Source organism: Myxine glutinosa, chromosome 5 (genome assembly GCF_964187855.1).
Source record: "Myxine glutinosa chromosome 5, kmMyxGlut1.1, whole genome shotgun sequence".
Classification (NCBI taxonomy): Eukaryota; Metazoa; Chordata; class Myxini; order Myxiniformes; family Myxinidae; genus Myxine; species Myxine glutinosa.
In genome coordinates this window covers 205,125,999-205,153,584 of record NC_136265.1, presented here as the reverse complement: position 1 = coordinate 205,153,584, position 27,586 = coordinate 205,125,999, and the positions used below count along the sequence as shown (strand labels likewise).

General features: G+C 45.5%; 1 protein-coding gene across 1 annotated transcript in view; it reads right to left on the bottom strand.

The window, feature by feature from the left end:
- The window catches only part of LOC137426468 (solute carrier family 22 member 6), a 61,755-nt gene that overhangs the window by 12,175 nt on the left and 21,994 nt on the right, over positions 1 to 27,586 (bottom strand). Inside the window, exons 5-7 of the mRNA XM_068115021.2 lie at positions 19,487 to 19,601; positions 18,585 to 18,700; positions 12,232 to 12,446 (exon numbers count right to left, since the gene is read on the bottom strand). Coding sequence (XP_067971122.2) covers positions 12,232 to 12,446; positions 18,585 to 18,700; positions 19,487 to 19,601 — 446 coding nt within the window. The remainder of the gene's footprint in view (positions 1 to 12,231; positions 12,447 to 18,584; positions 18,701 to 19,486; positions 19,602 to 27,586) is intronic.

Below are 27,586 nucleotides of genomic sequence, written 5' to 3'. Positions count from 1 at the left end.
AGGGCAGGCAGTGGTGATGGGGTAGCGAGGGCAGGCAGTGGTGATGGGGTGGCGAGGACAGGCAGTGGTGATGGTGTAGCGAGGGCAGGCAGTGGTGAATGGGGTAGCGAGTACAGGCAGTGGTGAATGGGGTAGCGAGGACAGGCAGTGGTGAATGGGGTAGCGAGGGCAGGCAGTGGTGATGGGGTAGCGAGGGCAGGCAGTGGTGATGGGGTGGCGAGGACAGGCAGTGGTGATGGTGTAGCGAGGGCAGGCAGTGGTGAATGGAGAAGCGAGGGCAGGCAGTGGTGATGGGGTAGCGAGGGCGGGCAGTGGTGAATGGGGGTAGCGAGGGCAGGCAGTGGTGAATGGGGTAGCGAGGAAAGGCAGTGGTGATGGGGTAGCGAGGACAGGCAGTGGTGATGGGGTAGGAGGGCAGGCAGTGGTGAATGGGGTAGCGAGGACAGGCAGTGGTGAATGGGGTAGCGAGGGCAGGCAGTGGTGATGGGGTAGTGAGGGCGGGCAGTGGTGATGGGGTAGCGAGGGCAGGCAGTGGTGAATGGGGTGGTGAGGACAGGCAGTGGCGAGTGGGTAGTGAGTACAGGCAGTGTTGAGTGGATAGCGAGTACAGGCAGTGTTGAGTGGATAGCGAGTACAGGCAGTGGTGAGTGGATAGCGAGTACAGGCAGTGGTGAGTGGGGTAGCGAGTACAGGCAGTGGTGAATGGGGGTAGTGAGGACCGGCAGTGGTGATGGGGTAGTGAGGGCAAGCAGTTGTGAAGGGGTAGTGAGGGCAAGTAGTGGTGAATGGGGTAGCGAGGACAGGCAGTGGTGAAGGGGTAGTGAGGCCAGGCAGTGGTTATGGGGTAGTAAGGCCAGGCAGTGGTGAAGAGGTTGAGGGTAAGCAGTGGTGATGGGGTAGCGAGGACAGGCAGTGGTGAAAGGGTAGTGAGGCCAGGCAGTGGTGATGGGGTAGTAAGGCCAGGCAGTGGTGAAGGGGTTGAGGGTAAGCAGTGGTGATGGGGTAGTAAGGCCAGGCAGTGGTGAAGTGGGAGTGAGGGCAAGCAGTGGCGAAGGGGTAGTGAGGGCATGCAGTGGTGAATGTGGTAGCGATGACAGGCAGTGGTGATGGGGTGGTGAGGGCAAACAGTGGTGAATGGGGTAGCGAGGAAAGGCGCTGGTTAAGGGATAGCAAGGATACGCGGTGGTGAAGGGGTAGCGAGGGCAGGCAGTGGTTGAGGCAGTAGCGAGGGTCAATATGTTAAAGATAATCAGTGGGAGACAACATCATTGCAAAATGGGCTATTGAGTAGCACAGAAAGTGATAGGACCAGGGACCATAGCCTGAGAGTAAGGAAGAGGAGAGTGAAGATGGTAGTAGTGAAGATGGTAGAAGATGGTAGTGTAGATGGTAGTATCTCGTTTTATCACAACAACCTCTTTAAATTCGGATTTGGACAAGATTTCCCAGTGGGGAAAATGTAACCAGGTTAAGTTTAATGCTTCTAAAACTCAATTTCTTCCCATATCTCTCTCCAAAACTCCTCTCATCTCTCCAATCTCCTTTGAAAGCTCCACAATTACACCATGTGATACAATAAACCTACTAGGTATTACCCTAACTTCAAATCTATCCTGGAATCCACACATTACACAAATAGCTAAATCTGCCTCGAATAAACTGGGAGTCCTGTTCAGATGTCGAAGATTCTTCTCCTCTCAACAGTTGCTTCAACTATATCAAGGATTGATTCGTCCTTGTAAGGAGTACTGCTGTCATAGTCAGGTTCACTATGTTTTTTCGTTCAAAATTTTTGGAGATTAGCAAAACTATACATTTTTGGAATATTCAGAGCATGAGGAATCCAAAAATTAATGTTGGCATTTGCGTGTGTTCGACCCACTCAAACATGACTATTATCAGAATGACCATGGTGAGATACTACCTACCACCACGAAGGTTCCACCTGCACCACAGGGCATTGTAGAGTTGGTCAGATGTCAGTGTAAAGCCCATTGCACAACGCAGAGGTGTTCATGCAGGAGACACAACTTGGCTTGCACAGACCTTTGTTTGTGTGGAAGTGAGTGCGAAAATGACGCGGACTGTAATGCCGAAAATGACACTCAGGACAGTGATGAAGATCTGTAAAAGCATATGCCTGAACGGTATAGACCCAGTAGATCCTGTGTATAGGAATTATAGTTCAATCTGATACTAACAAGGCTGCTTTCTTGCTTTATACACCCAAACCTAAAACTTCAAAGGACTTGCAATATCATGTACGTATTATGTAATACAGTTATATCACAAATATAAAGACAATGGTTTCCAATTACCTTTGTTTGTTGCTTTTCTATAATCCTGAGCACTATTTTGAGGCCTTTATTGGATTCACTGACCCAGAAAACATAGGATTAGCATATTTAATTGTATTAAGTTTCTAGGTTGACTAGATGCTGAGATAGCGCAAAATATTGTTGCGGATCTGCCGCCAGCCTTCTCCCCTTATCAAGGGGGGATTAATCCCCTTGTCTTTACTGACCTGGCGTGACCCGAGACCTATTACGTCCCTTCAGGACAGCGCCAAATAGTGTTTCGGGACCAAATTCGCTCGTACCTAAGCACTAGCTCTGCCCTGGAAGCGAGGAAATAAGCCGCGCACGAACCACGTGTGATGGTGATACGCCGAGCGGTTTGCGTACACGTGATCCGCACCATTATAGATAGTGGAACCCGATTGGAGCGATCTTATTCGTGCCACGCTTAGTCAATGGAGAAATCAAGGGAACAATCGAATTCAGAAGAAAAGGAAGAACAAATAGATTTAATTATTATGGCACGTATATATACAGCACAGGATGAAGAGACACAGAGCAGCTTAGACAGTCTTATGCTTAATACCCCAGGACAACAGGCCTGACTGACACACTCACATGGGGATTGCAGATGGCAGGATGATGTTCAGGCCAAACGCGCCGGCTTGGTCATCCAGGAACGGCCCCGTCCGCTCTCCATGGTCCCCGGCACGTCCGCGAAGATGGAGGTAGGCGAAGGCAGGAACTCGTATCATGTCGCTCGAACAAAACGGGTAATCTCGGGGCGAACAGTAGAGGGTGGACTTAGCGCGGCTGGCGGTTATTCAGCCGCGTTCACTCGCTTTGGCTGAACCGCGCAAGTTATAACCGCCCTGGCTGCGCCCGCGTATCTCTCGTAATCAAGTTCATACAGTGCGAGTGATCCTCTTCAAGCGTGTCCTCTCTTTCCTCTGCCAGTCCTTTCAAGCACCTCTCCCTTCTCAGAACTGTTCAAGCGTCTCTCCCTTCTCATAACTGAGAACTCAACTCCAGCGCACCTCTCCCATAACTGGGGTGGGGGCTTCGCGCAATCGGTTTAATTGCCAACCCTCTTAACCCGATCGATGTTCCAAGCACGCCCCGTGATGCAGTGCTGCAGCCACACGCTGTGAGCCCTGATTGGTAGCTCATTCTTACCATCCCCACTGCTGTGGCACCGACCTCAACCGTCCTCCACCTTCCGAGGCCCACCTCGTGTTAACTCGTGCCCAACACAACCAGGACTTTTTAGCCGCAATGGATCGAGCCTGTAGAGGTGGAATGGTTTGTAGAAGTAGGGCCTATCCTCCTGTCTTTACACAACGCAGGATTAACACTGGAAGTAACGGGGCCTACTCTCACATATACTAAGACATAACTATACTACAAATGAGGCTACATGTTGCTTGTGTGACTATCTATGGGGGGCAAACCTTTAACCTTTATTGACTTTACTGTACACCATTCAAAACCACAGCAATATGTATTTTATGGCGGCCGTTTTGAAAATCCAAAATGGCGGCCATGCAGGTGTCTGTGCAAATGCCAACATTGATTTTCGGATTCTCCATGCTCTGATGATTCTAAAAATGTACAAGTTTGCTAATCTCCCAAAATTTTGAACGAAATTATATTTTTTAACATATAGTGGGGGGGGGGCAATGTTTTCCCGTTGAATTCAAATGTTAATTTGTGGACACTGGTTGGGTTGTCTTTAGGGATGATAGAAGTTGTAGAAAAAATATGTCTCCATTTTTTTCAAGTTCTTTATAGCGGCCATTTTGGATTATCAAAATGGCGTTTGTTGAAAACCGAAATTGTCATTATCTTGGCTTCTAAATGACCTAGAGTGTTAATTTTGGTGTCCAAATGTACATATTTGCGGATACTTAATCCAATAAACACACATTTATACACCTACATATGATCAAAAGGGTTCTTATGGCAGCCATCTTGGATTTTCACGCACTTATGCCAACACATATATATATTTTTTTCCATCATTTTCACTTCTAAATCACATAAAGGCTGGACTTTAGTGTTCAAATGTACACTTATAATGTCTTTGTGCAATATTTTTAGTTGGCAGTGTTCATTGTTACATTGAAGGATCTCCATCCTCCTCATCATCAGTGTTATCGATTCCCATGGGGCGCTCCTGACCCGTGTTACCACACACCTCTTCATCTGCCCCACACATACACATCTCAGAACAGTTGAGATGCTGAGACCTGCATGAGCAGTGAGACATGCATTGGGTCTTCTTGCAGTTACATTTGATTAGATGTGTGATGGCAGCTGGGGCTGGAGGGTCCTTGGTTGTGATGGGCACCAGCTGATCTCCTTCTGCTCTCCATCCATGTTCTGTTGGTTGTGGAAACTGGGGGTCCGGTACATCAGCCTGATGCCACACCATGGCCTGGAAATGTGCACGAGCAATGGCTTCATGTAAAGCTCCCCGTGTTGGTGGCAGCTTCTGTGCCTCTAGCTGTTTCTTGGTAAACAGTCTCCACCTCAGCTTGCCCACATCCACAACTGTAGTACGAGGCTCATACAGCTGGCATACAAATGCCTCAATGTCACTTTCTGTGTCAGCTCTCAGCTCCTCAGAGGCCCCAAGGTCATGAAACGCAGATACCACCTCAACAGAGCACCTATTGAGGGCTTGCCAACATGTGAGCTTTCCCTTGCCGGCAAACCGACCAGTCTGGTCTGCTCCCGTGAATGCATGGAATCCTGGTAGGGCTGCAGCCTTCCTGACACCAAGTTCATGTACTATTGGTTCCAGTGAGATTTGCCTCTTCTTGTTCCCCACACCCGTGATGAAGTATGTGTCTTTGCATAGTTCATGGTACCGGTGGAGTGCTAGGATGAATACATCAGTATCAGGTGACTGAATGTACAGCTGTGTTGCACCTCTTCGGACGGCATCTAGACTGTGAAGAAAGATCCTCGTATCAGCCTCCTCCTGGGAGCTACGGAGATGCTGTACATCCATGCAGTTGGAGAAGACATCCTGCCTTGAAGTGACGATGAAGACCTTGGTAGTCCCCTCAAAGTGACACAGAGCTTTCTTTGCCAGATAGACAGTTAGCTCATCTTTGGTGTTGGTGTGCGACAGGAACTGTTTTGCTGTCAGTTTCCCAATCGGGGTGCTGTCTTGAACGTGGTAAGCAGTGGGCGGCTTGCCACCTTGGCGCCTCTCCCGTGTGGCCTCTTTCAGTGAATTTGGCAGATCATATCGGTCAAACACGAGGTGGACTTCATCATACCCGTTGGTCTTGCAGTCCAGTGTTGCATTGAAATGGCCAGCCCACTGGGCACATGTTTTGACCCATTGTGGCTTACCCATTGCTTGCACTAATGCCATGCCGTCTATGACAGTCACCTTCTTGGGAGGGGGTGGAGTATGTTCAGGATTGTCGTCGTCTGGCTGCTGACCAGTGCCAGTTGACTTCTTGGGTAGATCTTCTAGGATGCCCATGAGCTTGCTTTTGTCTGTGCATGGTAGTAGTGTCCCAGCCATTGCAAAGAGGGTTCGTGGAAGCGCGGTGAATTCATATTGACCTATGGCATCCTTCAAGTTGATCTCTGGTCGTGAGCGGGCCACGATCAGCATGCGCGCAAACAGTGACCTGTCGTCTTTCAGCTCTACAACCTTGTCTGCCAGTTTGTGCTTCACAGCTTTCCTGGCACTCTTCCACATCTTCAGTTTGACCTTTCCCATTCTGGCCCAAAGGTTGATTTCATTTGTGTTGATGCGCTCTGCAACAAACGTGTTATACGCTTTCTGACCAATCTCATCTTGGTTGCAGACATCCTTCTGTACTTCAGCTGGCATCACCACCTTGGTGATGATAGTCGTCAGGTCTTCACCCTCATGCGTCATGGGATTCATGGACTCTCTGATCACATTCTTCAGTCGACGAATGCTGTCTTCCTGCCGAGCCCAGACTGTGGTTGATAGGTCGTGGTGCTCCTTGCGTGTAGCTGATTGTGAGCCAGCCATCTGACGGGCTTCTTCAGCAAGCCTACTCAGCTCTGGTGCTGTCAGAAAGAACCTTTCGCGGGCACTGGCATTCTGGGTAATGCCCACAATACCCCCTGTCACCTTCATGATCCTGTTGATGTGCTCCAGTGCATGGTCCACACCTACAGCACAGAAGGGGATTTCATTCTTATGGACACTGAAGTTCCCATCCATGAACTCTTGGTAGATCCCTGGATCTGTCATCTTCAGGGCCTTCATCTCTGCAAGGTACCGGGGAGTCAGCCTGGCATATTTCTGTTTGTCATGTGCAAAGAAGTATATGCACATCTCATCCAGTGAAGACAGGTGAAGCTCAAATTGTCCATCACGGGTGGCACGGATGAATGTGTATATCAGCATTATCATCCGCATGTAGCGTCGCACAAACTTGAACAGTGGACTCTTGGCTTCTTTCCTCTCATCAAACTTTGCCATGGCCTCCAGGACTTCGTTTGACTCGAGGACAGCTAGCATGTTGTTCTGCGCGCTTGTCATCTCCTCTCGGTTGTGTAGATGACAGCTCTGGGCAACCTGTTGTGCTGACTGGGTACATGGGCCCCTCAGATGAGGATGCTCTTGGAAGAATTCGTCCACATAGAGGTCGAAGAGGGCTTGGACAGTGGTGATGTGGGCCTCCAAAGCCCTCTTCATGTGCTTGGCTTCCAGTATTTGTCTGGTCGTTGTTGGGCCATAGATATCAGCCTCAGACCAAGCCTCGTCAAGACCACTGTCCTCTATGTCCTCTAGGCTGACAAACTCAATGTCTGCGGCTATTTTGATAACATTAGTTTCTTGCAGTATGTGTTCTTTGTCATCACTTGATGTCCCACTCTTGGGAGCACGTTGGACATTCTGCACCCAGCATGGGAGATGATACTTGACGTCGATCGCATGAGCATCATGTGCACTGATGGCAGCACTCAGCTGAACTTTCCACTTGTGGTTGCTGCCTTCTTCAACAGCTTTCTTCAGCTGTTTACCTGCGTTGAACGTGCATACAACATGTACACTTTCCTTAGTGACCTCTTGACAGAAGAAACAAAGGTCTCTGTTGAATGGAGTTGATGATGAACGTGTGAAGCGAAGAGTCTCGTCTTGCGTAGAACCTGAGGTACTTGCAGCGGCAGGTGCAGAAGAAGGACGTCCACACCTCTTATGAAGATGCTGGGTGTCGCCATGTTCGCAGGCTTTCTGGTGGCGAACTCTAGCACGCTCCAGGTGAGCAGTGTTGCATGTAGATCCATAACATGCCCGGTGCCACTTTGCTTTATTGTTCCTCAAGTCAGTGGCAGTGAAACAGCTTAATCGTTCGCTGATCTGTTTGAAGTCGGCATCACCATATCGTGCCCTCTCCTGGATGAACTGGAGAAACTTTGCATATGAGCCCAGTGCTGGCTCAGTCACTAGTGCACCTTGGGGATCCTGGCACTGAATGCAAAGTGTGAAATCAGTTTCTTTCTTGGTTTTCTTGCTTTTTGGCTCCATCATAGCTCAGAGTCACGAATCTGGAACATACAAATAACAAATAACAATTAAGATAGATGTGCATTAAGTTAGATTTTGGACACTGGTTCGGCTGTGCCATAAAAACCTATTTTTATCCCTTGTAGGTTATTAAAGAAGGTTTCATTCAATTCTCTATCCCCAAAAATGTACAACTGGACACCAGAATCGAAACTCTAGGTCATTTAGAAGCCAAGATAATGGAATTTTACGTTTTCGACATCCGCCATTTTGAAAATCCAAAATGGCCGCCATAAAGAACTTGAAACAATTGGAGACATATTTTTTCTAGAACTTATATCATCCCTAAAGACAGCCCAACCAGTGTCCAAAAATTAACAAGCAATTTCACCGGGCATTTCAATCTGCTACATTGGCCCCCCCACTAATAGTGAACCTGACTATCACATCTGGGGAGGTTCTAGCTCCACATACTTACTGGACATAATTGAATTAAAAGTAATTCGACTTATCAACTCTCCCAATCTGACCTCAAAACCTGACCCGCTCAAATTACATCGCAAAGTTGGCTCTCTTTCTCTTTTCTACAGATATTACTTCGGTTTCTGCTCCCAAGAACTTGCTGCCTGTAGACCTCCGCCATTGGCGAGACAACGGATTACTGGACAAGCCGCTACATCTCATGATTATTGTGTGGCCATTGGCAACTCGAGGGTGGGCCGTCATGATGTTTGTTTCTTCCCCTCCACTGCCAAACTCTGGAACTCTTTACCTTCCCATGGCTTTCCAAACACTTATGATCTTCCCCTTTTCAAAAAGCAGATTTTCTGCTTTCTCAAAAACTCTTAGACTATTCTCTCCTTCTTTACTTTTCTATCAATGCAGCTCTTTTATTTGGCCTGGCCTCGATGAGGACGACATAGTCTGGGCCTGGAGCCTTCAACATTAAGAAAAAGAAAAGTAAGTTAAGGATCTTTCACTCAGAGTACTCAAAGCATGAAATGGGTCTCCCTGGAAAGGTAGTGCCAGCAGAAATGGAAGGTGAGTTTAAATTGGAATTAGATCGGTACCGAGAAGGATTGGAGACAGAGGGGTACAGGGATATTGGCAAAACTTGTAAGTAGCTTGAGCTGCGTGTTCATGGGTGATTGTGTACATGTGTTCTGAGTGTGATGTTTATGAGAGGGTCTTATTCAAGGGATGATGTGTGGTCGTGGTTGTGTACTCTTCACCCCAAAACTGACTACCTTCACCCACTCTCCCACCCCCCCCCCCCCCCACCCACACCTCCAAAAAAGTTTTCATTTTCATTGTAACACCCTGGTGATATCCCTGTACCTGCCGCACTTTTCTCATTCCCAATCCCCCTAATGAAGCTGAATCGTTAGCTTGACAAATTTATTTGATCTGGTTTTTGTGCAGCACAGGTATGATGGGCCAAATCCTGATGGCTATCTCCTGTGCCAAATTTCCTTATTATTCTGGTTATATCTTCGTGGCAGGCTCACCCCAAGCCCGGCACCCCTCCGAGCCTGGTCGCATACCCTCAAATTCGGCCCTGCATGTCAGTATCCACCCCTACATATCCTATATACTTTCAAACCCCAACCCTTCTGTTTGTCCCCTTCTTTCTGCATCCTCATCATCCCAACCTCTAAAGCTTCCCTCTCACCCCACCCTCTTCAACTTCCCCCCACCTCACTCCTCAAAACTTCCCCCTCAATCCATCACCCTCGTTCTGCCTCCCCCCTCCCCCCTCGGCTTCCCCCACCTCCTGCCCCCCCCCTCTTGGCTCACCTCCATCCTGCCACCCCTCAGCCTCCCTCTTGTCCTGCCCTCCCACCTTCCCACCTTCCCACACACTCCCAGTCCTCCAAATCCCTCAGCCAACACCTCCTCCCCTGTCCCTCACTCTATGGACCTCAAACATCCGAGGCCTCCACTCCAACCTGACAGACTTCTCAATCCAGACCATTGCTGATAAACCAGACATCATCTGTTTCACAGAAACCTCCCTCCCACAGGATTGCCCCTGACTCCTTATTCTCTATCTGGCTCTTGCGTCCTCTGAATTGATAACCCGAACCTTACATTGGCAGTGGAGTTACACTTTACATCAATAACTCAATTTCTCACTGTTCATGTATTCCACATACACCCCTCAACCTCCAGGATACCTCCTGCTCTTCCTCTGCTCCAATTGGTTCATCTGATCATGTGTTTGTGAGAGTCAATATCTCTCTGGCTATTCTCAGAGAGCTGCCTCAACGCCGGCGAGACTGGCATTTCACTGAGGCTCCCTGGCAAGGACTGCAAGCTGCCATTCTCACTTCAGGACTTGTGTTTGATCTCAGACACCCCAGGTATTAAATGCACCCTGGGAATTCTACCACAGACACATCCTGTGTACTATGCACAGATTAATTCCATTTCAACTACAGTTACAGCCATCCTCCGGCCCATGGTATACTGAAACTCGATGCTCCTTGCCATGGAAACCAATGCCTTAAAATCATTGGAATCTCCCACAATGCATCTTCATCTCTGGTCTATCACTTTCACGCTGTGCAGGTCGTTGGTCTCTCTGCCTTCTACTGCCTCCTTTCTGGTTTTCCATCCTCTGCCTTTTCTGTGCTCTGTCTTCTCCGGGTTTCTGCGGGGTGCAGAATCCTACTTCTGGTGAAATTCCCAAAGTCCTGATGATTTCCTGCTATTCTGCATCGTTCATTCCTCTTTCCCCCACATGTGAAATCCACTTCCTGTCTGTTCCATATTATTCTTCCCTCCAAGGGTTCAAATTTGCCATTAACCACAACTTTGGGTCCCATCCATTAATCCTCCCCAGGTATGTCCGTCGCTTTCCAGGTTTTCGTGTTCCTCCTCCCATCCCCCACCCCCGCCCTCTCTAAACCTCCCCATCCGTGTTTTGGTTCATTTCTGTTTTCTCTTCCTCTTCTGACTGACCTGCACTGACCTTCTGACGTGTATCCAGCTTCTTCACCTCCGTCCTCCTCTCCTTCCCTTTGATCTCATGCTTCCCTCCCACAAACAAAATGAACAAACTCCCACACTCCCTTCAATCCCACTCCCCCCTCCAGGTCTTTAAAACAGCTGTTCACCACCATCTCTTATCTTCCCCCATCCAAAACCTTGATCTTTTCTACCCCCACTAATTCACCCCAGATCCACCTTGTTTGAAATTCCAACTTCTTTCCTGGAAGTCCTGGCAGTCCATATATTTTATACCTCTCCCACCCCCCCCCCCCCTTCCCATGCCTCCCCCCCCCCCCCAAAGCCCTCTCCCTCCCACAGATCTCTCGGTCCCTGCTCTCAAATGTTGTGTTTGTGTCCTTCCCCCTCTCTCCCCATCTTGTCTACCGCTCCCCATGTCATATGTTTTATGTGTCGGTTTGTCTTTCTGTGTGATTAATGTTCGCCCTTTCACGAGCCTCGATCTTGTATACAAAAAAAAAAAAAAAATCCCTCCAGGTGTCCCTCCACCTTGGTCTTGGTGTATCTCACCCTTTTCACGATGTTATTTTATATCTGTTAAGTTTTGTTCATTCGGTATTATAGAAAAGGTTATAGAAAGCAGAGAATAAAAAAGCACAGGTTCTTATCAAATACATCTCGAATACGCTAGTTTGAGAAATAATGGACTTTAGATAAGGAATACATGGAGATGGTACTATTGAGAAATGCACAAAGGTTTTGGCAACTGGAATGATTAGAGGAAAGAAACAAGGCCGGGAAAATTCCAAGAAGGATAAAAATGGGGAACAAAAAAAGGGTAAAGAGTTATTTAAAGAAAGGGGAAAAAAATTAAACTTTGTGTTGTTGTTGCAAATCTTATCAGAAAGAAAAGGAAGGAAGTGAGGAAGATAAAGATTATTGACCAATCAACAACAAAAGGGCATGTCAGAGTGTTCCTGCATGTCAGAGTGTTCCGGCATGTCAGAGTGTTCCTGCATGTCAGAGTGTTCCGGCATGTCAGAGTGTTCCTGCATGTCAGAGTGTTCCTGCATGTCAGAGTGTTCCGGCATGTCAGAGTGTTCCTGCATGTCAGAGTGTTCCGGCATGTCAGAGTGTTCCTGCATGTCAGAGTGTTCCTGCATGTCAGAGTGTTCCGGCATATCAGAGTGTTCCGGCATGTCAGAGTGTTCCTGCATGTCAGAGTGTTCCTGCATGTCAGAGTGTTCCTGCATGTCAGAGTGTTCCGGCATATCAGAGTGTGCCTGCGATAATGAAAGGACTTGGCAAACATGCACAAAAATGAATCGTACAAGTGCTAAATTGGCACAAACATTCCTGGACTTTGTTGCCAAGCAGTATCAGCCACACTCTTGGTGGAGAGGAACCTGTTTTTTCCCAACGAAGTTGGAGTTCCACTAAATGTTACCCATTCGCCAATTTCGAACGTACCTTCTGAGATAAAGATCAGAGCCACAGAGGTGAAACCAGCAAGTGAAAGCGACGCCATTTGGGCTGCACGGCGACCGATATAGTTTGCAGTGAGCAAGCCTGCAAACTTGGACGGGTAGTCCACGAGTCCAAACAACACCATCAGGAGGTATATATTGACTTTGAATCCCTGGAGGTTCAGAGCCAGGCCGTAGTAGGAGAAGGCTGTGGCGAACCTGTGAATGTGGAATAAATCGATGATGGACACACACTTATGATAGATTCAAATGATGGACAGATTTTAAAAGGTGATTGTCAAAAGAGGTAAGAAAGAAGAAAAAGAACCAACTTTGGAGGCCATTTTTCCCCGCAGAGCAGGGGTTGGCCTTTTTCGGGAAACGTGGTCCCCTTTTTGAAGCAACGTTTTTATGGTCGGATGCCCTTCCTGCCGCCAACCCTGTTAGTCGCCTCTTGCTGTTAGTCGGTGAACTGGTACTCAATTTGCCGACCTCAGATGGATGACAGGCTGAGTCAACCCCCCTGGTGTTAATTCAGCGATCGACCGGGATTTGACCCCAGGATCCTACGATCCCAAACCAGCACCCTAACCGCTAAGCCGACACCAGGCTTGTCAAAAAGAGGTAAGGGAGTAAAAAAAAAAAAAATTCAAATTCAAAGAGGTAAGGTCAAAAGAGGCAAGGGAGTAAAAAAATTTTTTTTAACTATGGAGGGTCATAGGACAAAGAATTCAAACTAGAGCGGCACTCAGTAGAGCGCATACCTCCATGAGGCTGAACAGTTTACGTTTTGTATCCCACTGATACGCTGAATGTGGATTCGGATGTGAACCTAAATCTAATCGGCTAGTTCTTGTCACTTACCCAACGTATCCACCAAGTTTTGTCAAAAGTGATAGACAACTTTTTGAAATATCATTCTATATATCGGTTTTAGCCCGATCACGCAATAGTGAATCCCCCCCCCCCCCCCCCAAAAAAAATTAATTCTCGAAAATGCCTGCATATTCGGATCTTCACTAAAATTGAATCGATTCGTCCTTTTCACACACACAATCTGTCCACCAAGTTTCGTACGAATCTGTCGACAACTTTTTGAGATAGCTTGTTGACAGACAGACAGACAGACAAACAAACAAGAATGACGTCATGCAGAGCATGATACTTGCAAAATCCAACCCTAACCCAAAAAGGTTGCCATGGATACATCAAATTGTCTATTTCATTAAGATTTAAATTTACAATCTTAATCAAAGCTCGAGCCAATCAGATTAAATTGATGATTTTTCAGATGAAAATTGATGATTTTGGAAGTTTGACCTTGAGTTGACCTTTGAACTTTTGACCACAAAAATAGTTGGTTTCTGAATTCAGTGAGGCACGATGTAATTGCTGTTTAATTTTCTAGTTAATAAGATGCAAAATTGATGATTTCTCAGATGAAAATTGATGATTTTGGAAGTTTGACCTTGAGTTGACCTTTGAACTTTTGACCACAAAAATAGTTGGTTTCCGAATTCAGTGAGGCACGATGTAATTGCTGTTTAATTTTCAATTCAATAAGATGCAAAAGTGATGATTTTTCAGATGAAAATTGATGATTTTGGAAGTTTGTCCTTGAGTTGACCTTTTTTTTTTTTTTTTTTTTTTTTTTGTATACAAGATCGAGGCTCGTGAAAGAGCGAACATTAATCACACAGAAAGACAAACAGACACACAAAACAAATAACATCGGGAGCGGCAGACAAGATGGGGAGAGAGGGGGAAGGACACAAACACAACATTTGAGAGCAGGGACCGAGAGACATGGAGACATCGATAGAACTGTGGGAGGGAGAGGGCTTTGGGGGGGAGGCATGGGAAGGGGGAGGGGTGGGAGAGGTATAAAACATATGGACACTGCCAAGACTTCCAGGAAAGAAGTTGGAATTTCAAACAAGGTGGATCTGGGGTGAATTAGTGGGGGTAGAAAAGATCAAGGTTTTGGATGGGGGAAGATAAGAGATGGTGGTGAACAGCTGTTTTGAAGACCTGGAGGGAGGAGTGTGATTGAAGTGAGTGTGGGAGTTTGTTCCAGAGGCGGGAGAAAAGAGGAATGAAAGAGTGGAGGTGAGCAGAGAGCCGAGATTTCGGCAGTTTAACCATCAGAGGGTGGCTGGCAGATCTTGTGCGACCTGTAGGAATATTTGGGGGACAGAGCACAGAGAGAGCTGGGGGAGCAAGGCCGGAGAGGAGTCGGTAGAAGACAGAAAGACCACCTACCTGCCTGCGGTGAGTGAGTGAAAGGCCCTCAGAGATAGCTTCATCGCGGGAGATTCCAATGATTCTGAAAGCTTTGGATTCAACAGCGTGAAGCCGAGCCAGGTGTGAGGCAGGAGCACCAGCCCATAGGGGAGAACAGTATTCCATTGAGCTGCGGATGAAAGCCTTGTATGTGGTGAGGAGCTCAGGTGTGCCTAGGAAGGACTTCGCACGACGGAGGATGCCCAGTCGGCGACTGGCTTTGGAGGCCAGCTTGGAAATGTGGTTTTCCCAAGAAAGATCATGGCAGATGGTGAGACCCAAAAGCTTGAGCGACAGAACTTCTTGGAGAGGATTGTTGAGAAAGTAGATGGGAGGGTTGTCCAGTCGATCTTTTCGGAGAGACATAGTAAGAGTATGAGATTTGTCAGGATTGAAAGACATGTTCCACATGTTTGACCAGTCTGTGATTTTGTCCAGGTCTTCAGAGAGTGAGGAGGCTGCAGACTGCCGATCTGAGGGAAGAGGAATGGAGCGGCAGAGAGTGGAGTCATCAGCAAAGAGATACAGAGGATTTTCCAGAGAGTCGGAGAGATCATTGATAAAGACCAGAAAAAGCACAGGTCCCAGCACACTGCCTTGGGGAACTCCAGCCTGAACGGGAAGGGGAGATGAGAGAAATCCATCCAGGGCCACATGTTGACTACGACCAGAGAGGAAGTCCGCAAGCCATGCATGGAGATTTCCATGGATACCATAGGAGGAGAGTTTGGTGAGCAGAGCTGGGTGCCACACCGTATCGAAGGCACGTGATATGTCAAGGGAGACAGCTCTGATTTCCTGTTTGGCATTGAGGACCTCCATCCATTGTTGAGACAGCAGAAGCAGCATGTCCAGAGTAGAGTGACCTGGTCTGAAACCAAATTGATGATCAGAGATCAAGCCATTGGAGAAGAGGAAAGATTTCATATCCGAAGCAATGATGGATTCCATGACTTTGCTGATAATTGGGAGCAGGCTGATTGGTCTGTAGTTGCAAGGATCTGTTTTTGCACCTTTTTTGTGTAAAGCGGTAATGTTTGCTGATTTCCAGGATGCTGGCAGATGACCTTGAGCAAAAGATAGGGTGAAAAGTACAGAGAGAGGGTGAGATAGAGCGACAGAGCACGATTTTAGGACCCGTGGGCTGATGCCATCTGGTCCAGTTGCAGAATCAGAGTCGAGGTTTGACAAAAACTCCTCCACCTTGTCAGGAGAGAAGGTCACAGAGTCCAGGAGCAGTTTGGTTCGACTGGGAAAGGTGGGAACAGAGAGAGATGGGTTTGGGACTAAGGATTTTGAGGCAAACACAGAGTTGAGGCATTCGGCTTTGTCACGTGCGATGTCAACTGTGTGGCCATTTGAGGTAAGGGAGGGGATGGAGGGGGAACAAACACCAGAAACGGATTTGACCAGACGCCACCAGGACTTGGAGGAAGGAGACAGGTTTGAGAGTTCATTTTTGAGTGAGGAGAGATAGTGAGTGCTTCCTGGCACCCCTGAGGGTAGACACACACTTGTTCCGAGCTTGGTGGAAGGAACTGAGATTTCCTTCAGTTGGATTAGCCTTCCAAGAGGCAAAGGCAAGTTGTTTCAGGGCAACTGCCTCACCACAAGATTCAGTGTACCATGGACGGGAGGAAGGGTAAGACAACTGAAGGCGAGATGGTATAAATCTGTGCATGAGATAGATCAGTTTGCTTTGGAAGAATTCCCAGGAAGAATTGATGTCAGAGGCAGTGGAGATGGGAGACCAATCCAGACGATTGATGGCTGCTTGAAGACCGTCCCAGTCGGCCTGAATGAAATGCCAGACTCGTCGACGCTGTGGAGGCTCTCTGAGAATGGCCAGAGAGATGTCCACTTTGACAAGCACATGATCAGAAGAACCGATTGGAGCAGAAGAAGAGCAGCAGACATTAGCAGGGAAGTTTGTCATAACCAAGTCTAGAAGAGAAGATACTCCATTGGCTGAGATCCGGGTCGGGAAATTGACAGATTGTGTCAATCCCAGTGAGTCACAGAAGTCCTTTGCTGAGGTGCCATGACTGGTGAGAGAGGAACCCACACCCAACCAGGTGGCATGATGACAATTGAAGTCACCACATATGAGGAAGAGAGAGTTGGGATGAGTGGATAGAAGTTGGTCCATGTTGTCAGACAGTGAAATGTAGATGGAGTCATCACTGTTTGGGGGACGGTACAGAACACATATGAACAAAAGGTGGGAGCGGAGAGGAAGCCGTAGCCAGAGGTACTCCTGGGGGTGAGGAGGAGAGAGGGCAGTGCAAGGAGAGTGAGGAAGAGAGTTTTTGATAAAGATAGCCACCCCACCACCAGGCCGAGGCTCAGGTCTATCATACCGGAGGAGGGAGTAACCAGGAAGAGATATTAAGGAATCAGAGACATCTTGAAGGAGGAAAGTCTCTGTTAAGCAGATCAAGTCTGGATTGTCAGAAGCAACCTGTATGGAGAGATCAGTCAGGTTTGAGCGAAGGCCCCGGATGTTTGAGGTCCATACCGTTAATGAAGAGAGAGGGGGAGCATCGGGTACAGGACAGGGGAGGGGAGGAGTAGGGTAAGATGAAGGATGAGAGGGGGAGGTAGGGAGAGCAGTTGTTAGTGTGTCAGCGATTGCAGAAGAGTTCCAAGAAAGGGAAGGATGAGGAGGATGAAAGGTTTGAAGGTGAAGGGATGAGGCACAGAGAGGGGTTGTTTGAGGGGGGGCAGAGGAAAGAAGAAGGTTGGGGGGGGGGGGTGGAGGTATGAGATAGAAGGGAGACGAAGTGGGGAGGAGGCAGCTTTGAGGAGGAGGGGGGAGGAGGGAGAATTGGAGAGGAATGGTATGGGGGGAGATTTGAATGGGAGTGGTTGGGGGGGAGTTTTGAAGGGGAGGAGTGAGGGGGGAGTTTAGGAGGGGAAGGGCAAGGGGGGAGTTCAGGAGTGGAAGGGCAAGGGGGGAGTTCAGGAGTGGAGGGGTAGGGGGGGAGTTTAAGAGTGGCGGGGCATGGGGGGAGTTTAGGAGCGTAGGTGCAAGGGGAGGGATTTGGATGGGAGGGGCAAGAGGGGAGTTTAGAAAGTGGATGATTAATGAAAGACGAACATTGAAAACAAATTGGGTTTGTTGTGATTTTCAAGTTAGCAATCCAGTTCAGAATGATGGAGGAGGGATGGAATGAATGTGAATTTAGACCATGTAGTGAGGTAGACGTATAAGATATTGAATTTCTTTTTTTTGAGGTGGAATGAGTTGGAGAGGAAATTGAGAAAAGCCTTTTAAATAGGAAGAAAAACATTGTGTTGTAAAATACCACTGAGTAAAACACTGAAGGGGAAAGGTTATACATATTTAAATAATATTTAAACAGAACCGTGAACAATCTTATGTGCACAAAAATACCAACGGGGGGAGAGCCGAGAGGGACCACCACGAGTCACGTGAAGGGCAAACGGTGGATGGCAAGGAGTTCAACCTTTGACCTTTAAACCTCAAAAATAGTTGGTTTCCTTTTTTCGTGACAAAATGTGATACACACTTCAGTTGATGCCAACCCATGGCTTGATCAGTGTTCTACTCTCCAAAAGCAGAGTTTACGTTGGTACCACTCTTACCATAATGCCGCCGAGTTTGGTACTTTTTCGCTTTAGCAATGAAATAAAGATGTCGGTGACCCCTTTGGGATACATGCCATCCACTTTTTATTGACTCCCCAAATTATCCTTTGGCGTGGTCAGCAAACAGCTCTTGTTTGTCACAAAAAAACACGTGGCACTTGACCTCATATTCAGGACACCCATCCTGCCACCTCTCATAAAGGAAGTGAGGCACCACCTGGGTCTATTAACACACAACCGGTCCACCAAGTTTCGTCCAATCCATCCATAACTTTTTGAGATACTTGATTGGTAGTTTCAGGTCACATTGGAACTGTGAATTGTTATGAACATCAGTATACAGCCATTGCATGAAAAGCCATAAAATCTAGTTATTAACAACTCAACAAGCAAGCATCTCCTTCTCCGACATGGATGAGCAGCTCGGGAGAAGTCATCGAAGGATGGCCGAAGTTCACTTACCATATAAAGAAAATTGTGAAAGTTCGTTTTCTAAGGGTCGCAGTTCTCACCAAATCGAAAATAGTATACGTCTTCGTTTCCCCTACAAAGTCATCTTCGAGGTCCCTCTTCAGAATCTAAAAGCAGTGAGAACAGGGAGTTGGTCGAACGGAACGATGCACATGCCGCACTCGCATTCGAATGACACGATGGAGGTGTGGAGTCCGATCGTGTCCTGATAAGAAAACATTTATCCTCAGTTTCTAAGGCTCACATTGAAGAAAGAATAACCACCTTTAGAGGCCATTTTTCCCCACAGGGCAGGGGTCCCCTTTTTGAAGCAATGTTTTATGGCCGGATGCCCTTCCTGCCACCAACCCTGTCGGTCGCCTCTTGCGACACACAGGGAATTACCAGCAAGCTGGTCCTCAATTTGCCGACCTCAGAGAGATGACAGGCTGAGTCAACCCTCCTGGCATTAATTCAGCGATCGACCGGGATTACGAACCCAGGATCCTAGGATCCCAAGCCGGCACCCTAACCGCTAAACCAACACCAGGCTCGACCGACAAACAAGCAGATGGGTGAAAACATAACCTCGGTCCACCTTTACAATTTGAACTGCCTTGCAAGAAAGGCCCATCCATGTCAGACGTTTCAACCACAGAGTGGTCTTCACCCAAGCCTGAGGCACCATCGTTTTCCTGGAACTAAATAAATACCATCTCAAAGGGGGATATCACGTGACCACAACATGCAGATTCTCAGACCCAACATCTGATTGTTTTTTTAGATCAGGTTAATACCTTTACATATACTGAAGTGTACACTGTGCTCGCAGAGTATAATGGCTTGACCACCTGAGTGAATTACTTTACCACTTCATTTATCAAAAGTGCCACATACAAGGTCATCACACTGACCTCCATATTCAAAACGACTCGTTTGCCATTTATTCTGGCAACCTTTTTGAAGCATTTCAACGCATCATCGTATCTTCCCTTAAATATCAGCCAACGTGCAGACTCGACATGAAGCCTGAAAAAAAGGTCATTTCACAGGTGAAACATATGTATTCAAGGAGTCATCTATTTATTACGCATGCGAAAGGCAGAGCTGCTTTGAGAAATGTTATGTTATATTAATAAAAGGAAAATAAGGGACGATGAAAGTTACGCGTGTATGTAATATATATATATATACAACAACAAACAACAGGCATTTTAAGGCCATTTTACCTGCAAGAGCGGGGTTTAGCCTTGCGGTCCCCATGACAATCTTCTCCAATTTGCCCTATTTTCTGCATCTCTCCTTGTTAACCCCCTTGCCCGCATTTCTTCTTCCACCATCTTTAGCCAAGTCTTTCTCGGTCTTCCCCGTCTTCTACTTCCTTCTACATTCATTTCCATCACTCTTCTCAACCAGTCACTTTCATCCTTCCTCAACACATGATCAAACCATCTCAAACTGTTCCTCTTCACAGCATCCATCACAGGCTCTATTCCCATCATCTTTCGCAATTCATCATTTGTCTTCCTCTCCACACATCCACCGAACCATTCGCATTTCCACCCTTTCCAGCCTTCGTTGCTGCTCTATGTTCATTACCCATGTCTCGCTCCCATAAATCAAAACACTTCTCACACATGCAGCATACACCTTTCCCTACAGCTTCAACGACACTCCCCTCCTCGTCAGCACGCCACTCAGTTCCCGAAACTTTATATTTATATATATATATACTAGCTTGGCTCGGCTCGCTACACTCGCCTCATCACACGTCGCTGCAGAGGAACGGGTTTGTTTTAGCTGAGGATAATGACTGTACCCGAGTTGCTGTGTTGTCATGATTTACACTAATCGTAATAGAAAACAATTACTTTGCACAAATTTATTTGCAATGAATGTGATATTACATTATAAGCAATTTAAGTTGAAGATTTAGGTTGAGATTTTTGTTTTAAGTACAGATACATTCAAAGGACACCATCCTCATGCCAAATACATAAATATCCTCCAGCGTGACATTGCTGGAGTGCCTGGCAATGCCATCATGCAGCACATAGAGACAGTAATGGGAGGGAGAGGTGTACAATAATTGATTGATTAATTGAGTAATTAAAATCAATAAAAGATTGTCCTAAAATATTTTCTTATTCATTTGGCTAATAGCATAACTAAACCACTCGTGCTTCATCCGAAGATGTATCTTTTAGAAATTTAATTAAATAAGTCATTAATAAAAAAGTAAATAATTAATTGATTAATCAATAAATAATTAATCGATTAAATGATTAGTCAATAAATCAAAAATATCCTTGATAGCCACATCACTTGGTCACTGTCATGTCCAAATATTAGCTTCCCAGCTCAAAAGGTTCCTGAGATATTGGCCAAATGAGAAAGAAAATAAAGAAATGATTAATAATGAAAATAAATAAATAATAATCATTTAAAATTTAAATTATTAATCAAATCGGTCACAGAACACATAAACCACCACCATTTCATCAGAATCTGTAACTGAAAAAAAACATTTTTTTTTAGTAATTAATCGAATAATCAAATAATTAATCGATTAATTGATTAATTAATAAATCAAAAGTAGCCTTCGCAGCCAAATCACCCCCTGTCATTGGCATGTTCAAATATCAGCTTCCTAACTCAAAAGGTGCCTGAGTTAATGGTCAGAAGAGAAAGGAAATTTAATTAATTAAATAAGTACTGAATTAATCGCTAATAATTAAATAACAACTCGATTAATTGATTAATCAAAAAACAAGAAATACTGTTTTTGACAAAGGACTTGCTCACTATTATGCCGAAATTTCAGCTCCTAGCTCAAAGGATGGCTGAGATATCGCCCAGACAAACAAACAAACAAGAAAACAAGAAAGAAAACAAGAAAGAAAACAACCAGAGTGAAAACTGAGTACTCCGTTTCAGGGTGCGTCACGGCCGAGCCCCCTTCGGTGCCCGGCAATGACGTTTTGCAATGCCTGGAGATGGCATCGGAAAGGAGCGGTGTGCAATGATCGGATGAAGCGTTACACTTGTCGAATTATGACGTCATAACGAAGGCATAATCACGAGCACCGTGGTTCTTAACCTGGGTTCGACCGAACCCCAGGGGTTCAGTGAGCCAGTCTCAGGGGTTCGGCGGAGGTCCTCCGAAACGCATTGCAATTTGTTTTTTTGTTTGTTTCTAGTTTTGTATCAATTTTGAATCTATGTGTAATTACGCTTATTATTTATATTATTATTATTTTGCTATGTATGTTACGAACGAATGGAAATGTTATTTGTAATTGTATTCCCATCCCATTAATGGTTTCTCTGGTCTGTGTTTAAGATAAGTTGTTTCACACTGACTGTAGTAAGTTGAATCAATGAGCAACTTGCTAATTATTCTGTTGATGGTGCTTACTTGCTTACTTACTTACTGGATTTTGGACTTTGCAGGTGTTCGGAAATTCCAGTGAATAGCCTTGATTAGCTTGCTGTGTGCCGTGTGTCATTGGTCGCGCCTTACTTTGGAGTTACTGATTGATTGAAAAGTAAGTTGGAAATGTTTGTGGATACGCAGGGCGGGTTCAGAGTTATATTAAAGTCAAAAGTGGATGGTGATTATAAAATATGATTGAATTACTCAGAAAATTAGGTGGAGGCGATACAACTCCTTTGGTCGCAATTCAAAACTAACAATTCGCAGTTTTCTATGTAATATTATAATGGGATTTGAGGTGACAGAGTTGGGTCGATTAATAAATCCCGTCATCGTAACTATAAGTTATGTTTTCTTCTTTAAAATTTCTCAGTTTTCAGAGGGGTACTGATTATATTTAAGCATGTTCCTTTTTAAATTATTGTCATAATTATTTGCCCGAACTCAATTAAGATCAGTTTGATACTTTTTTTTTTTTTTTGCAATGCAATTCTTCTTAATTTTTTGGTCAAATTTGAGGGTTCCGCGAGTGTTCGGTGGGTTTCGTTCGGGATCGGCGCTTTTAAAAAGGTTAAGAACCACTGCACTAGCACATCATATTCCCCATGGGTAGTACTTGACAATAAACCATGTCTCAATTTTTTCCATTGAGCGGTTTCAGAGATATGGAGGTATGAAGTTTTTCTAATATGGCGCCTGTACCACGTGACCTATGACGTCATAATTATCATAAAAATATTTTACAGGCGGAGGCCCTCCTATGGTGAAAATCTTTTGTCAATCGAACCAAGAATTGCAGAGTAAAAACAATTCATACTGATCGAATCAAGCGTTGTACTTGTCGAATTATGACAGTCATAAATAAGGTACCGATGACACCATAATTAACATATCTTATTCCCCATGGGGAGTTCTTTACGATGAGCCAAGTCTCATTTTTTCCATGGAGCGGTTTCAGAGATATGGAGGTGCAACCTTTTTCGATTTTTCCATGATGGCGCCTGTACCACGTGACCCATGACGTCATAATTATCATTAAAATATTATACTGGAGGAGACGCTCCGATGGTACAGATTTCGTGCCCATTGGACTAACAGTTGCAGAGGAATTTTTTTTTTCATAATGATCAGATAATGTACCTGATTTCATACTGATCAGATCAGATAAGCATTGGCCTAGGATAAGCATCAGATAAGCAAAGCGGTTTGGGAGATATAGAGGTGGAACGTTTTTCCAAGATGGCGTCCGTACTACGTGACCTATAAAGGCATAATTACGAATAAAAAAATTATACATGCAAAGGTGCTACTATGGTAAAATTTCGTGTCAATCGACTAACAGTTGCTGAGAAAATTAATTTTTAAAATGCAGACACGTCCATACGCACATGAATGCTTAACCCTGCTTTTCGCTTCTCAGGCGCAGGGTAAAAACAAACAAGAAAGAACCGGAGTGAAAACTGAGTGCTCCCTTTCAGCGCGCGTTATTGCTGGGTCCCCTTCGGTGCCTGGCAATGACGTTATGCAGCGCCCGGAGATGGAATAGGAAAGGAGCGGTGTACAACAACCAGGCTGAACAGTTTTGTTTTGTATCCCAATGATAGGCCGGATCTGGATTCGGACCTGAACCAAAATATAATCAGCTTGTTCTTGTCGACTAACCAACTCCTCCACCAAGTTTAGTCATAACTCATCCATAACCTTTTGAGATATCCTGCTATGTATCGTTTTTGGCCCCATCTCCCAATGGTGAAGAATCATTTTTTTAAAATCTACTAGCCGGATCCGAATGCGGATTTTCACCAAAATCTAATCATTTCATGCTTGTCACATACACTACCTCTCTGCCAAATTTCGTCCGAAACCGTCCATTACTTTTTGAGATATCTTGTTCACAGACAAACAAACAGACAGACAGACAGATAAACAGACAGATAAACAAACAGACAGATAGACGGACAGGGGTGAAAATATAACCTCCATCCACCTTCGGTGGCAGAGGTAACAAGAAAGAAAGCAAGAAACCGGAGTGAGAACTGAATATTCCCTTTCAGCGTGCGTCATCGCTGAGATATTTTCAGTGCTTGGCGATGACGTCATGTAGCGCTTAGAGATGGAATAGGAAAGCAGCGGTATACAAAACCTCCAACAATATCGAGCATTTGAAAATTCTGATATCTATAACTGTAAACTGTGAAGTAATATTTTCCATAAAAACTGTAAGTGCAATCAATCAATCAATAAATAAAATAAACAAAATAATAAATAAATACAATAAGAAAATAAATCAATAAATAAATAAAATAAGAAAATAAATAAATAAAATAAGAAAATAAAGAAAGAAAGAAATAAAATAAGAAAAGAAACAAATAAATGAAGTAAAATAATAAATAAATAAATAACAAATAAATAAATAAACAAATAAATAAATTACAATAATAAAAATTAAATAAACCAATAAAAAAATCTATCAATAAAATAAGAAATTAAATAAATAAATACATAAAATAGAAAAATAAATAAAATAACAAAATTAATAAATTAATAAATAAGGGGGGAAAAAACCGCTGGTTCGCATCATCATTTCACAACATCGGCTCCCATCACCGTTTCGCATGATCGTTTCACTTCTTCATCATCTTTGTCGCCTTGACACAAATGGGGCCCCATCTGAGAAGACGACAACTGGTAAAACTGCTCGGACACGTTTGGGGAAGCATGCCGTGTAGCACGGTATGGAGCCACTCTGCACCCGAACCTGCTCATGGACAAGACGACCGTGTCGTTCACTCCATGCAAGGAGAAGACCCGACCAATAAACAAGAACGGAGGGACTCCAGACGGGAAGCAGCAAAATCGCCCGTCGAGTCGATCGCGTGTGAGAGAACGTTCAAAAGGGTTCAACCAAAGGGATCGGTGGAGTGAGATCTCGCATCATCAGCTCACATCATCAGCCCGCATCATCTATATATACACAACATGACCAAAAGTATACCAACTCCCCTTATAACTAGTGGAGTCGGCTGTTTCAGCCACACCCATTGCTGACATGTCTATATAATCAAGCACACGGCCATGCAATCTCCATAGACAAACATTGCCAGTAGAATGGGCCGTACAGAAGAGCTCAGTGACTTTCAACGTGGCACCGTCATAGGATGCCACCTTTCCAATCAGTCATTTCATCAAATTTCTGCCCTGCTGGAGCTGCCCCGGTCAACTGTAAGTGCTGTTATTGTGAAGTGGAAACGTCTCGGAGCAACAACAGCTCAGCCGCGAAGTGGTAGGCAATACAAGCTCACATAACGCGACCGCCGAGTGCTGAAGCACTCAGCGCATAAAAATCGTCTGTCCTCGGTTGCAACACTCACTACCAAGTTCCAAACTGTCTCTGGAAGCAACGTCAACACAACAACTGTCCATTGGAAGCTTCATGAAATGGGTGTCCATGGCCGAGCAACCGCACACAAGCCTAAGATCACCAAGCGCAATGCCAAGCGTCAGCTGGAGTGGTGTAAAGCTCGCCACCATTGGAATCTGGAGCAGTGGAAATGCGTTCTCTGAAGTGATGAATCACGCTTCATCATCTGACAGTCTGGCAGACGAATCTGGGTTTGGCGGATGCCAGGAAAACGCTACCTGACCGAATCCATAGTGCCAACTGTAAAGCTTGATGGAGGAGGAATAATGGTCTGGGGCTGTTTTTCATGGTTCGGGCTGGGCCCCTTAGTTCCAGTGAAGGCCAATCTTAACGCTACAGCATACAATAACATTCTAGATGATTGTGTGCTTCCAACTTTGTGGCAACAGTTTGGGGAAGGCCCTTTCCTGTTTCAGCATGACGATGCCCCTGTGCACAAAGTGAGGTCCATTCAGAAATGGTTTGTCAAGATCGGTGTGGAAGAACTTGACTGACCTGCACAGATCCCTGATTTCAACCCCATCGAACACCTTTGGGATGAATTGGAACGCCGACTGCGAACCAGGCTTAATCGTCCAACATCAGTGCCCGACCCCACTAATGCTCTTGTGGCTGAATGGAAGCAAATCCCGCAGCAATGTTCCAATGTCTAGTGGAAAGCCTTCCCAGAAGAGTATGGGCTGTTATAGCAGCAAGGGGGGGGGGGACCAACTCCATATTAATGCCTATGATTTTGGAATGAGATGTGTGATGTTCGGGTGTCCACATACTTTTGGTCATGTAGTGTATATCTGTGCAGTGTCTGTCTTGTCTCGTCACTGCACTACCTCAAACTTTTGTGAAATTGTACCAAACTTCTGCTTTGCACCTATATCTCTCATGTGTATTTGCTGAAGGGGTCATTTTTGAATGATATTTATTTCTTCAACCTAAATCTTCAACTTAAATTGCTTATAAAAATGTAATATCACATACATTACAAATACATTTGTGCAAAATAATTGTATTATGATTTGTGTAAATCATGACAACGCAGCAACTCGGGTACAATCATTATCCTCAGTTAAAACAAGCCCATTCCTCTGTAGCGACGATTGGTGAAGCGAGCGTAGTGAGCCGACCCAAGCTAGTATATATATATATATAATGGATGGGAGGAGTTTGGCCCTGCAGTGGCGCAGTGGAGTCAAACTCTTTCTCTCTCTTTGGCTCCAGAGCATTTTACGCTGCCATGATCTCGACTGCCTTCAAAAACCCCTGCACGGTTTTGCCAGCCATGTTTGATATCTCTTTATGTCTCTTTATGTCTCATCTGCCTCTATATAATATCTAATTCCAAGTTATCAGAGCCCCGGGCATCTATCAGTGCTTCACTCGGTTATTCCATGGCCCCACGAGCATTGTAGAGTGGCAAACAGGCCCAGAAACTTGCTCGTGGTGGTAATTGCATTTGTTGGTAAATTTGCCTTTCCTGATTGTCAGGACCCGGCATGCTTTGCTTCTGATGTTGTGCAGGTGAGTTGGGAAATTAGTGTGGGTGATGGGAAAGAAGGACCATGAGAGCCGAGCAGGTGGACCGGGTGTAATGGATTAAAAATGCTTTGTGTTGTGTTTTGGTTATGGTTGATCATGGGCATGTATGCAGGCCATGGCAGGTAAGAACATCACTTTTGGAATGTACTGCAGGTGACAGGAATATGAATGGCAGTTGGGTAGGGGTCATTGCATGTAAGGTTTGCGGGTGGGGAAGTAGTGCATGTCCATGGGTGGATCAGGCTTCCATGGAGAGTGAGGAATGTGCAGCTTTGCTATGCCCCCCCGCCCCCGCCGCCCCCTCGTGCGCCCAGCATGTGACTGGGAATGGAAACCCGCTGTGAGGAGGGTCGGCTAGGACGGCTGTTAGCTGGAGCAGGTGACATACACTGGGGGACATGATCAATTAGATGGGGTTTGAATTGGTTAAGTTAAATTGTGGTTAATGTAGGCCTGCTTGTTTATGTGCTTTTGCCATGTTCTTTCTCCGCCCTAGGAACATTTTAAGCAGAGGGTGGCAGACCCAAATTGAAGGCCATTCAAATTTTTGTACATAATTATGATTGCTGTGCATTTTATTGAAATGAAGGGGGTAGAGCATTAACCCTTTGAGTACCGATGACG